Source organism: Hyla sarda, chromosome 12 (genome assembly GCF_029499605.1).
Source record: "Hyla sarda isolate aHylSar1 chromosome 12, aHylSar1.hap1, whole genome shotgun sequence".
NCBI lineage: Eukaryota > Metazoa > Chordata > Amphibia > Anura > Hylidae > Hyla > Hyla sarda.
Genome location: NC_079200.1, coordinates 24,322,891 through 24,337,616, shown reverse-complemented (window position 1 = coordinate 24,337,616; position 14,726 = coordinate 24,322,891). Strand labels below are relative to the sequence as shown.

At 40.8% G+C, this 14,726-nt stretch overlaps 1 protein-coding gene across 3 annotated transcripts in view; it reads right to left on the bottom strand.

Moving 5' to 3' along the window:
* Positions 1 to 8,076: 8,076 nt before the first annotated feature.
* Positions 8,077 to 14,726, bottom strand: part of TNS4 (tensin 4) — a 79,246-nt gene continuing 72,596 nt past the window's right edge. For all 3 annotated transcript variants that reach the window (XM_056547908.1, XM_056547910.1, XM_056547909.1), the window contains 2 exons: positions 9,113 to 9,139; positions 8,077 to 8,785 (listed from right to left, as the gene is read on the bottom strand). In XM_056547908.1, the coding sequence (XP_056403883.1) occupies positions 8,644 to 8,785; positions 9,113 to 9,139 (169 nt within the window). In that variant the 3' untranslated portion in view covers positions 8,077 to 8,643. The remainder of the gene's footprint in view (positions 8,786 to 9,112; positions 9,140 to 14,726) is intronic.

Here is a 14,726-nt window from a genome sequence, read left to right as displayed (position 1 = left end):
GATGTTGCAAAACTACAACTCCCAGCATGCCCGGACAGCCAACGGCTGTCCGGGCATGCTGGGAGTTGTAGTTTTGCAACATCTGGAGGTCCGCAGGTTGGAGACCACTGTCCTATACTTTCCATTGCACGGATCCCTCAACATACGATGGTTTCAACAAACGATGGTCCATTTGGAACGGATTACCATCGTATGTTGAGGGACCACTGTACATAAAATTAAATTTGGGATTTTTTTTTTTTTTTTTTTTCAGGTACTAGAAGTTCTTAGTTTCCAACTTGTCGTAATAATTTACAATAGAAATGATGGAAGCAAGAGAGACAAGGGCGCTCCACAGAGATGATCCTGCCGCAAAGGTAATGTATATCCAACATGGCTTCTCTGTACAAGATATATCACACATTGGATCTGTACATTTGGAGGCTTGTTTGAGAAGCACTTTTGCTGTTTTTGGACGCTTGCCCCACAGCTGCTCTCTTTCAGTTGTTCCCCTGGCTGACTGCGAGTCTGATGAAAACCTCAGAACAGTATACCTTATGTGCTAGAAGTCAAAGCAAAGCAGGCCGCTTGTAGTCGCTGGATGGAGACAAAGCCAGATTAATAATGGGGGTGATGGAACATTAGATCCAGGCCCTGCTCAAATCTAGGCAAACTAGACAACGTGAAGAAGAAAAGTGCTGCATCGGGGGAAAGGACAGGTCAATCTTTTTTTTTTCCGTTAACCAATATGTTACTTATTACTTACCAAACCCCAACTCAGTTGCTTTTACTTACACATCCAATGAACCAGAGCAACGTTGGTTTAACCCCTTAAGGACTCAGGGTTTTTCAGTTTTTGCACTTTCGTTTTTTCCTCCTCGCCTTTTAAAAATCATAACCCTTTCAATTTTCCACCTAAAAATCCATATGATGGCTTATTTTTCGCGTCACCAATTCTACTTTGCGGAGACATTAGTCATTTTACCCAAAAAGCCACGGCGAAACGGAAAAAAAAAATCATTGTGCGACAAAATCGAAGAAAAAAACGCCATTTTGTAACTTTTGGGGGCTTCCGTTTCTACGCAGTGCATATTTCGGTAAAAATGACACCTTATCATTATTCTGTAGGTCCATACGGTTAAAATGATCCCCTACTTATATAGGTTTGATTTTGTCGCACTTCTGGAAAAAATCATAACTACATGCAGGAAAATGTATACGTTTAAAAATGTCATCTTCTGACCCCTATAACTTTTTTATTTTTCCACGTACGGGGCGGTATGAGGACTCATTTTTTGCGCTGTGATCTGAAGTTTTTATCGGTATGATTTTTGTTTTGATCAGACTTTTTGATCACTTTTTATTAATTTTTTAATGGTATAAAAAGTGACCACAAATACACTTTTTTGACTTTGGATTTTTTTTGTGCGTACGCCATTGACCGTGCGGTAATGATATATTTTTATAGTTCGGACATTTACGCACACGGCGATACCACATATGTTTATTTTTATTTTTTTTACACTGTTTTATTTTTTTTATGGGAAAAGGGGGGTGATTCAAACTTTTATTAGGGAAGGGGTTAAATGATGTTTATTAACACTTTTTTTTTACTTTTTTTTGCAGTGTTATAGGTCCCATAGGGACCTATAACACTGCACACACTGATCGTTTACACAGATCACAGGCGTGTATTAACACGCCTGTGATCAGTGTTATCGGCGCTTGACTGTTCCTGCCAGGATCTCAGGCACGGAGCAGTCATTCGTCGATCGGACACCGAGGAGGCAGGAAAGGGCCCTCTCGGTGTCCTGTAAGCTGTTCGGGACGCCACGATTTCACCGCGGCGGTCCCGAACAGCCCGACTGAGCAGCAGGGTCACTTTCACTTTCACTTTAGAAGCGGCGGTCAGCTTTAATGAAAAATCTTAATCCTTTCAGTACTTATGAGCTTCTGAAGTTAAGGTTGTTCTTTTCTGTCTAAGTGCTCTCTGATGACACGTGTCTCAGGAACCGTCCAGCTTAGAAGCAAATTCCCATAGCAAACCTCTTCTAAACTGGGCGTTTCCCGAGACAGGTGTCATCAGAGAGAACTTAGATAGAAAAGAACAACCTTAACTTCAGAAGCTCAGAAGTACTGAAAGGATTAAGATTTTTTTCATAGAAGTAATTTACAAATCTTTTTAACTTTCTGGAGCCAGTTGATATATAAAAACATTTTTTTTCCTGGATAACCCCTTTAATGTACCAGTCTGGGATTATAATACACGGTAACCCTCGGTTCACCCTAGTTCTATGAATTATAATGAACACTGAAAATGGCGGCACTAGCAGGTTACTGTGCAGCAAAAGTAGTGTAGCATGTGTGGTGTCCCAGGACACAAGTGACTGTCCGGTGGTTGAGGACTGACTCGGGCAGCATAGAGTGTTGGGCCCACTGTGGTTCCTTTATAATATAAATTGTGTATAGTGTAATATAAAATAATATATTTTTCTTAAATTAATTTGATTATTGTTCTATGTATGTAAGTTTAATGTAGCACTGTGCCTTTAAAAATTGTGACCAGCAACCCCCATGTGATCATGTGAGCCGATCCCAAAAGCTTCTTCTGTATGGAGAGGTACAGGGTAGGGATCGACCGATATCGATTTTTTTTATGGCCGATACCGATAATCTGTGACCTTTCAGTGGCTTTTGCGGGGCCAGAGACTGCCGCCCGCTTCTCTCCCCGTGCCTTTTCTGGGGTCCTCCCTAGTCCAACCACCACCGCTGCCCCATTGCTTCCCCCATCCCCGGTTTTATAATTACCTGTTCCCGGGGTCCGCGCTACTTCTGGCTCCGGCTGCGTCCTGAGCTGTCACTGTGCGCACTGACGGTGACGTCGCGTTGAGGACGTCACTCATCATGGCGCTGCGCAGCGCGCGGGACGTCGCAGGAGCCAGAAGTAGCGCAGACTCTGGGCCCTGGGAACAGGTAATTATAAAACCGGGGATGGGGGAGGCAATGGGGCAAGGGCAGCGGTGATTTTGAGGCGGGGAGGGGAGGCGGGGCATTATCGGCATATCGGCAAGGTAATTACCGATACCAATAATGTCCAAAATCGTGAATATTGGCCGATATTATCGGCCAAACCAATAATCGGTCGATCCCTAGTACAGGGGAGGAGTAAAATAGTATGTAGTTACTTCACCCCAGTGTGTACTCCTGAGCACAGATAAGGTCCGGCTGTGCGGTGTTGTGTCTCCTACGCTGAAGCCTACTCCAGTTTATTCCTGGTCATCCTACAAGTGTCACTCGTGGGAGAATTACAAGTCCCTGCTGAATCAGTTGTAGTTCCTTGGAAGGACCCTAGCAACCAGAATCTCAAATCCTACAATTCCATCCAGTTAAAAGCACCACAAGTCTCAGAATGGCAACAAGGCTCACAAGGGGTACGCTGCAGTCTCACACTAAGGCCAGCTGTTTGTGTTTTACCAACTTCACAAGCTCAGTAAAAGCAGTAAACCCTAACCTGACGTCGGTGTGTTTATTGACTCATCATGTCTGGCCCAGGAAGACTGCTTTCCAACTTCGGACCGTGTTTCAGATAAACGGTGTCCTGGCGTCACGAAGTATTAAAGGTACGTCTTACTAACACCCGGCGGCCGCCACACATGCATCAAAAGTTTTACTATCAAAGTTATGTAAACCATGACAGACCTCATTAAGCTTTGTAAACTGTTATTTGGAAAATAGTTATGTGAAGACAGAAAAGCAACATGTCCTGTCTTCTCCTGTGGACTCTGTTCAGAGGGGGTCCCATTGCAAAGATAAAACGGCCTCCAATAAGTTGCCTGGCTTTGCCATTAAGGCAAAAGGGTCTCTACGGACTTTTCATTACCATTGGGACACTTCCTCATCCTCGTGTGGTTCTTCTGGAGAAGAGAGTCTTGCACAGGTTTTCCCCAACCACTAGCAAAGGGGATGGGACCAACCATTTCTGTATAGCCCAATATATTTGTATTAGGTACACCGTTAGTCATTGTCTTTAATTTGTATTGCCATACAAAAGGGGGACAATGGCCTAACTATCATCCTAATAATGTGATATCCAGTCACAAGAAGCTAAATTTGCTAAATGTGTTGCTTTTCGGTCAAGTTTCTCATTAGTCTCTTGCAAAGTCAGTGTCATGAATTGTGTTTCTGAAGAGCTGACCTCGGCTCTGCCTGTTAATTAATATAAAACCTGAAGGGCCGCATCGGCAGCCATGTGTATCCATTCTGGTTTAGCAGAGAAAATGAATGGTCAATGTCAGACATGGCTGGGGTTCAAATGATGCCACATTCCACCGTGTCTAAAGGATTCAGCAATTTTGGAGGTAGCTGCAATAAATGGACCAAGTGATCCGAGGACAGTGACAGCAATGAAGGGGTCTGTCCTATTTACCATCACAGTTCATATATAGCTGACTAGTGAAGGGGTGATCTGTCTATAGCACCATTTATAGCTCTATATAGTAATATATAGTCATTCCATGCAAACTGGGTATACTTGTTTATGTACCAGTAGACTTACTCTTCTCCTTTATGACTTAAAGGGGTACACCGCCCCTAAACATCTTATCCCCTATGCAAACAATAGATAAGATGTCTGACATTATGTACAGTGTCCCAAAAAACTAAAATATAGCCGCCCTCACCTGGTGTCCTAAGGAGCAGCTAACCCTGGCACAGGAAAAGAGCAATACAGAACATGAAGTACCATATCATACCGTAAAAAGACGCAACTAGACCACCAATCAGTGCATGCACCATATTTTTAACCTGCAATGGTCTTTCTGGACCTTTTTTAACTTGAAATCGGTCTTAAAGGGGTACTCCGGCGCTTAGACATCTTATCCCCTATCCAAAGTATAGGGGATAAGATGCCTGATCGTGGGGGTCCCGCCGCTGGGGACCCCCGCGATCTTGCATGCCGCACTTCGTTAAAATCAGTCCCCGGAGCGTGTTCGCTCCGGCTCTGATTACTGTCGATCACAGGGCCGGAGCGCTGTGACGTCAAGGCTCCGCCCCGTGTGACGTCACGCTCCGCCACCCTCAATGCAAGCCTATGGGAGGGGGCAAACATTAACTGATTTTAACGGGGTGCGGCGTGCAAGATCACAGGGGTGCACAGCGGCAGGACCCCCGCGATCAGGCATCTTATCCCCTATCCTTTGGATAGGGGATAAGTTGTCTAAGTGCCGGCGTACCCCTTTAACATAAAAGGCTATGGACACTCTGGATCTGTGAAATGTGTCAATGGCTGGAAGATCTGATCAATCAGAATGGGCATTTTACTGGTAAAACATCTGTATTTGTGAGTGTCCATAGCATTTTATGTTCAGACTGATTTCAAGTTAAAAAGGTCCAAAAAGACCATTGTAGGTTAAAAATATTGTAACCTTGGCCATTGTAGTCTTCATTAAAAAAAAAATCCTACCATTTAGCTGCTACTCAAAGAAAGATTAGATCAATCGGCTTTCTGATGTCTCAATGTGAGGCCATGTTCACACCACGGAAATGCTGTGTGAAATTCAGCACGGAAATTCCGATGCAGCAGACTCCAATATTTAATAGGATTCTGCTGTGCTGTGCCGGATGTTTCAGGCACAGAAATTCCGACTTCTGTGTCCGCACAAAGAATTAACCTGTTCCTTTCTGTTGACTCCGTACGGAATGCATAGCAGTCTACGAGACAGCGTATTCCTGTGCGGTCCTAGTGCTGGCATATTATGACAGCACCCACAGTTTAAGGATAGTAGCATGGAGGGGCAGGGGTTTCAAACCCGCTCAAAAAAGTAGACAGAAGGAAAGGAAACCTTAAAGGGGTACCCCGTAGGAAAACTATTGTTTTCAAATCAACTGGTGCTAGAAAGTTAAAGGGATTGTGCGCTGCCCTGCCTTTCGGAGCTCCGCTCGCAGCGTCCTGAAGTTCTTTACTCCGAACGCTGTGTGCGGGCTTCCGTGTTCGCAGCCGCCCCCTCGTGATGTCACGCCTGGCCCCTCGTGATGTCACGCTGTCACGCCCCCTTCCCATAGACTTTGGTAGAGGGGGCGGGCGTGACATCACGAGGGGCTGGGCGTGATGTCACAGGGGGCCGGCCGCGAACATGGAAGCCCGCACACAGCGTTCGGAGTAATGAACTTCCGGACGCTGCGAGCGGAGCTCCGAAAGTCAGAGCAGTGCACAACCCCTTTAAAGAGATTTGTAAATGACTTCAATTAAAAAATCTTAATCCTTCCAGTACTTATCAGCTGCTGTATACTGGAGAGGAAGTGTTTTTCTTTCTGTCTGACCACAGTGCTCTCTGCTGACATCTCTGTCCATGTCAGGAACTGTTCATAGCAGGAAAGGTTTGCTAAGGGGATTTACTCCTACTCTGGACAGTTCCTGTGGTCAGACTGAAAAGAAACTACACAACTTCCTCTGTAGTATACAGCAGCTGATAAGTACTGGAAGGATTAAGATTTTTTTTAATAGAAGTAATTTACAAATCTATTTAACTTTCCTCCGGAGTAACCCTTTAGAGCACAGCTCACAGAGGCTGGAGAAAGAGAGCGGATACAAAGCAGTCTGCAGAGGAGAATCATACGGGCTGTTTACAAGGATAGAGAGAAAAATGAGCTTATACCGGCTGTAGATAGAGAGGGAAGCAGCGACTGCATGGCAAACTGTAATGGCTGTAAAAGAGAAACCGAGCAAAATCTTTAAGCACTATAGAAAGAATGTTTTACTTTTTACAGTAGGACACATGCAAATGGTGACACCCAACAAATGGTGACACCTAAAACCGTATGAGCACCTAAATCAAAATAAGGAAGACGTAAACTATACAATGCTTGTCAGTAGATGTTTATTTAGCACGAAGAGGAGAATCTCTATGGCAGGTATATATGCCCTCAAGCTTTTTATGTATGTATATAGTCCTACAATCTATACAACTCTTCACACAGATAAGACATATTTTTCAATGAAACCTTTAAAAAAATAGTTTACAGACTACAAAAAATATATAAATAATATAAATCCAGCAAATACAGTCCAACGTGGACAAAGTGCATTGAGGCAATTACAACGACAATAATAATTATATGCAAGTCTCTTGGTATACAATCCTAGCCCAGATGGATTGGTACAATGCCGAGGGACCCCAGAACAGCCCGTTATTGTAGGGCAAAACATCGGTAAAAATGCTAAATCTGGCGCTCGCTATTGGTTTCTATGAACATCTGGACTGGATGTTTTTCATGGCCCTTGACTGAGGTGGTCAAAAGTGGTGGCCACGGATACTAACTCAGCAGAGAACGTGGCAGAGATGTATGTGAGAGGCTATACGGCCACACACACAGTCCTGGCAATATAATGGACTCTGCCGTATGATCTACCGTATGTTGTCTATGAAGAATACCTCCGTATCATGGTATACATCAGAAACTACATTTTTGATGAAATTGGCTCATATATGGTACAGTAAGGACCAATTCCCCTCTAAGAGGGCCTTGTAACAGCTCGAAACAACAAAAATCTTAGAATATAGCCAGGGATTAGGAAAAAGCATTGGGTAAAGCAGACAACTTGCTTAAAGGGGTACTCCGGTGGAAGACTTTTTTTTCCCTTTTTTTAATCAACTGGTGCCAGAGAGTTAAACAGATTTGTAAATGACTTCTATAAAAAAAATCTTAATCCTTCCAGTACTTATTAGCTGCTGAATACTACAGAGGAAATTCTTTTCTTTTTGGGACACAGAGCTCTCTGCTGACATCATGACCACAGTGCTCTCTGCTGACACCTCTGTCCATTTTAGGAACTGTCCAGAGCAGCATATGTTTTCTATGGGGATTTTCTCCTACTCTGGACAGTTCTTAAAATGGACAGAGGTGTCAGCAGAGAGCACTGTGCACGTGATGTCAGCAGAGAGCTCTGTGTTCGTGATGTCAGCAGAGAGCTCTGTGTTCCAAAAAGAAAATAATTTCCTCTGTAGTATTCGGTAGCTAATAAGTACTGGAAGGATTAAGATTTTTTAATAGAAGTAATTTACAAATCTGTTTAACCTTCTGGCACCGGTTGATAAAAAAAAAAAAAAGTTTTCCACCGGAGTTCCCTTTAAAGCGGTACTCCACTGGCCAGCATTCTGAACACTTAGTTCTGAATGTTGTGTGCGTGCTACGGGGGCCGACCACGCCCCCTCATGACATCAGGCCACGCCCCTTAATGCAAGTCTATGGGAGGAGGCGTGGTGACCGCATACGGATGTATTATAGGTATGTGTTTTTTCATAAGGAGGCGGTCATTATGCCCCTCCACCTTTCGTATGTATACTTTCTGCATTACATTTTTATTTTTATTTACAATAATAGAAAATTCCATAAAGTGGAGAGACATTGGGGTTTCGTTAATATTAACGAGGTACCAGAGTAAAGCAGAAAAGTAATCCCTGTATGACTGCTTCTACTATGCATGACCATAGACAAAGATATTATAAAAGTTCATAGACCGGTAACTATGGATGGGTGGTCCTCGTGGTCGCCATGTCCACACAAGGGTCACATATTTTTGGATTCCGTAGTTTCCAGTTCCGGAATTAACATATGGATTGCCATAGATATGAGTGATCGTAGCGCCTCTAGTGGAGGAGGCAGGAATTACACTCTCTCCTGCTGCTGTATCAAGCTTGTCAGACAACTGATGAGTGGTGAGGCAGGTTGTATGGCATCGTACTCGGCAAATATATGGCAGACATTGTCCGAGGGGTCGGTTGGGTTCTTTGCCACGAAACCAAAAATTCTAAAGAGAAGAATAGAAATAAAATTGTTAGGAAGACTAAAGGATAGAAGAGGAAAATAGAGTCTCAACGATCAGAACCAAATACGGCCACATCACGGGCCCGGAGTAACATTCAAGCCATGTGTTTTATTGAACCCACTAAAGAGGGCGACGTTTTAGCTACATTGCCTTTGTCCCAAAAAGATCAAATACAAGGAATAGAAAATGGATACGTGTTTTTCCTGAATCAGCGTCGCTCTAGTCTACAGGTTGTGCGATGTTTATTGCTTGTTTAGTTTTTCATGTTAGAGAAGAGTTTTTAGGATTTAGCCCTGTACAATGTCTCACCTGGAAGGTCTGCACTGCTTCTGCCACCTGGAAGAGAACACAGATAGATGTAAGTATGATAGATCATAGAGCTCCCTCTACTGGCAACTAAGAAGAATTACATGAGCTTCACGTGTTTGTTCCATAACCTATGGCTTTCCAGCTGGTACAAAACTTTAACTATCAGCATGCTGGAAGTTGTTGTTTTGCAACAGCTTGAGAACCACTGGTTGTAGAAAACCTTTATACAGCTTATTGTTACTTTATCCCATGTTTATTAGTTGCTACAAAGATGCAATGTGTGTGCGTAGAGAACGATGGCCTATTTATCTATCTATCTATCTATCTATCTATCTCATATATATCTATCTCATATCTATCTATCTCACATATCTATCTATCTCATATCTATCTATCTCTCATATCTATCTATCTCTCATATCTATCTATCTATCTCTCTATATCCTATCTCTCTATCTCCTATCTCTCTATCTCCTATCTCTCTATCTCCTATCTATCTATCTATCTATCTATCTCATATCTATCTATCTATCTGTCTATCTCATATCTATCTATCTATCTATCTCATATTTATCTATCTCTCATATCTATCTATCTCATATCTATCTATCTCTCATATCTATCTATCTCATATCTATCTATCTATCTATCTATCTCATATCTATCTATCTCATATCTATCTATCTCATATCTATCTATCCCATATCTATCTATCTCATATCTATCTATCTCATATCTATCTATCTATCTCATATCTATCTATCTCTCATATCTATCTATCCATCTATCTATCTATCTCATATCTATCTATCTATCTATCCCATATCTATCTATCTATCTCATATCTATCTATCTCATATCTATCTATCTATCTCATATCTATCTATCTCTCATATCTATCTATCTCATATCTATCTATCTATCTATCTCATATCTATCTATCTCATATCTATCTATCTCATATCTATCTATCCCATATCTATCTATCTATCTCATATCTATCTATCTATCTCATATCTATCTATCTATCTATCTCATATCTATCTATCTCTCATATCTATCTATCTCATATCTATCTATCTCTCATATCTATCTATCCATCTATCTATCTATCTATCTCATATCTATCTATCTATCTATCTATCTATCTATCTATCTATCCCATATCTATCTATCTATCTCATATCTATCTATCTATCTATCTCATATCTATCTATCTCATATCTATCTATCTATCTCATATCTATCTATCTATCTCATATCTATCTATCTATCTATCTCATATCTATCTATCTATCCATCTATCTATCTCATATCTATCTATCTATCCATCTATCTCATATCTATCTATCTATCTATCTCTCATATCTATCTATCTCTCATATCTATCTATCTATCTCTCTTATCTATCTATCTATCTATCTATCTATCTATCTATCTCTCTATCTATATCATATCTATCTCATATCTATCTATCTCATATCTATCTATCTCATATCTATCTATCTATCTATCTATCTCATATCTATCTATCTATCTCATATCTATCTATCTCATATCTCTCATATCTATCTATCTCATATCTATCTATCTCTCTATCTCTCTATCTATATCATATCTATCTCATATCTATCTATCTCATATCTATCTATCTCATATCTATCTATCTATCTATCTATCTCATATCTATCTCATATCTATCTATCTATCTCATATCTCTCATATCTATCTATCTATCTCATATCTATCTATCTATCTCATATCTATCTCATATCTATCTCATATCTATCTATCTGTCTATCTCATATCTATCTATCTATCTATCTCATATCTATCTATCTCATATCTCTCATATCTATCTATCTATCTTTCTATCTATCTCATATCTATCTATCTATCTCATATCTATCTCGTATCTATCTCATATCTATGTATCTATCTCATATCTATCTATCTATCTCATATCTATCTCATATCTATCTCATATCTATCTCATATCTATCTCATATCTATCTATCTCATATCTATCTCATATCTATCTCATATCTATCTCATATCTATCTATCTCATATCTATCTATCTCATATCTATCTATCTATCTATCTCATATCTATCTCATATCTATCTATCTATCTCATATCTATCTATCTCATATCTATCTATCTCATATCTATCTATCTATCTATCTATCTCATATCTATCTCATATCTATCTATCTATCTCATATCTATCTCATATCTATCTATCTCATATCTATCTCATATCTATCTATCATCAAGTTCAGATCAAATTTTTCTAATATTTCGCTTGAATCTGCTTCTTTTAGGTAGCGATAATATATAGGAATGTAATGGGGGATATTGTCCATACAAAAAAGGCAGTGTTTCCCAACCAAATAGGGCACGTCTTATAATTATTTATATAAATGCCAGAGGAACATACAAAGGACAGTATCTCCAGCCCCCTTTCTAGTCATCCTGTGCCCCGTCCCTGAGCAGGAGGCACATATATCGGGAATCACTGCAGTAAGGCGTCACGGTTGCCAGTTTAGTTGTCATCACTGCTGGGAGTACTTGTTCTTTTTCTATACAGAGTCCATGGAATGGTGACATTGCTGTTTCCTAGGTGATGTTCTACTACACGTGTCATAGCCTTGGATGACATCATACAATGGAGCGGGGACGTGACTTCATGTAAGTGACACCTGTCATGGTGACTCCTCTCTGTCAGTCTATTGGCGGTGGTGTAGACCTGTGTATGGCGCAGTCCGGAGGTGGGATTACTCACTTGCCTTCCAGCTATTCTTTGTGTGATGTGGTGGACCCCACCCGTAACCAAGCCCAGGCAAGTTCCTCAGATTACCCCATCCTCATAATTCTACTTCTACATTCAGTTTTCATTGGGACAAGTAACATTGTTGCGCATCGAAAAACGTATCCTTCAACTCCATACCTCAATGACCCATATGGGTAAACACCACACCCTGATATTACGAATACGCCCTCCTTACAAAACACGTCTGTTTACCGAGTTACTATTTGCTCCTAATACTCGAGGTCTTTCTTAGGTTTCCGGCTCTTATCCTGTCGTCTCTTATGACGAAGCCGATAGATATTTGTCTATGTCATTTCCTGAAAAAATATATAAATGCAAAAAGCAACCAGCTTTTGGTGCCATGACTAAGAACCGCACGGTCCGAAACGCGTCGGCGTTTCAGCTTTGTTTTTAACCTCACGTGGATTTTTGTTGTTCCCTATTTTTAATATGGATTAATTAAATTTTGGACTTTTAAATATTATTTCTATTTGGGAGCTGGAGCATCTGCACCTTTTCTTCATTTGATAATGTAATTTCCTGCCTGAGCTGACGGTTAAAATGATAATACCGGGCCCCACCGTACGAGCGTGCGCAGGCACCAAATCCTGATGTTCTGCATGTTGTACTGATCAGATACCATATGGCTTTTTATTTTGCGCTGTTAGGCTAAGTTTCCACTTGTTTTTTTTATCTGGCAGTTTTTGGGAAACAGCCACTGCAGTTTTTGAGCCAAAGTCAGAAGTGGATCCATAAAAGAGGAGAAGTATAAGTCCTTCCTTTATATGTCCTATTCCTTTTGCATTCACTTCTGGCTTTGGCTCAAAAACTGCTGTGGCTGTTTCCCAAAAACTGCCAGAGAAAAAACCAAGTGGAAACTTAGCCTTAAGGGGTGCTCCCGTGGAAAACTTTTTTTTTTTTTTTTTTTAAATCAACTGGTGCCAGAAAGTGAAACAGATTTGTAAATCACTTCTTTTAAAAAATCTTAATCCTTCCAGTACTTTTTAGGGACTGTATACTAAAGAGAAATCCAAAAAAGAAATGCATTTCCTGTGATGTCCTGACCACAGTGCTCTCTGCTGACCTCTGCTGTCCATTTTAGGAACGGTCCAGAGCAGCATATGTTTGCTATGGGGATTTTCCTTTGCTCTGGACAGTTCCTAAAATGGACAGCAGAGGTCAGCAGAGAGCACTGTGGTTAGGACATCACAGGAAATGCATTTTTTTTTTTGGATTTCTCTGTAGTATTCAGCAGCTAAGAAGTACTGGAAGGATAAAGATTTTTTAATAGAAGTGATTTACAAATCTGTTTAACTTTCTGGCACCAGTTGATTAAAAAAAAAAAAAAAAAGTTTTCCACGGGAGTACCCCTTTAGGCTATGTTCACATCAGCATTAGGAGCTTTGTTTGCTACTTATAGTTATGATGACCGGACTTAAAGGGGTACACTGTTTTTTTTTTTTTTTTTTTTTTAAATCAACTGGCTCCAGAAAGTTAGACAGATTTGTAAATTACTTCTATTTAAAAATATTAACCCTTCCAGTATCTATCAGCTGCTGTATGCTCCACAGGAAGTTCTTTTCATTTTTAATTTCTTTTCTATCTGAACACAGTGCTCTCTGCTGACACTTCTGTCCATGTCAGGAACTGTCCAGAGTAGGATAGGTTTGCTATTGGGATTTGATTCTGCTCTGGACAGTTCCTGACAGAGGTGTCAGCAGAGAGCCCTGTGGTCAGACAGAAAGGGAAAAAAAAAAGAACTTCCTGTGTAAATGACTTCTATTTAAAAATCTTTACCCTTTCAGTACTTATCAGCTGCTGTATTCTCCACAGTAAGTTCTTTTCTTTTTTAATTTCCTTTCTGTCTGACCATAGTGCTCTCTGCTGACACCCCTGTCCATTTTAGGAACTTTCCGGAGCAGGAGAGGCTTGCTATGGTGATTTGCTTCCACTCTGGACAGTTCCTGACAAGGACAGATGTGTCAGCAGAGAGCACTGTGGTCAGACAGAAAGGAAATTCAAAAAGAAAAGAACTTCCTGTGGAGCATACAGCAGTTGATAAGTACTGGAAGGATTAAGATTTTTAACTAGAAGGCATTTACAAATCTGTTACAAATCTGTTATCTTTCTGGCACCAGTTGATAAAAAAAAAAAAAAAATGTTCCGCTGGAGTACCCCTTTAAAAGGGAAACTGTAAGCAAGCTAGGACCCTATGTATTAGAGCATCTTTTACAGTAGATCAATGTTTTCCAACCAGAGTGCCTCCAGCTGTTGCACAGCTACAACTCCCAGCATGCCTGGACAGCCAACGGCTGTCCGGGCATGCTGGGAGTTGTAGTTTTGCAACAGCTGGAGGCACCCTGGTTGGGAAACTCTGCAGTAGACACAATTCTTGTTGCTGTGTATTCACTGTATTTGCTTTCAGTTCCTGACATGGACAGAGGTGTCAGCAGAGAGCACTGTGGACAGACAGAAAGGAAATTCAAAAAGAAAAGAACTTCCTGTGGAGCATACAGCAGCTGATAAGTACTGGAAAGATTAAGATTTTTAAATAGAAATCATTTACAAATCTGTTTCACTTTCTGGCACCAGTTGATTTAAAAAAAAAAAAATAGTTTTTTTTTTACTGGAATACCCATTTAATGCAGTAATCCCACAGACCTTGATCTAGCCCATGAATACAGGCAGTCCCTGTGAACGTTGAGCTTTGGTAATACCACCCTGTCTGTGTGTGTGTGTGTGGGGGTCCTCTGCTTCTAATACTGTTGGACCCCATTGGATGTCAATGGAATTGGTATCT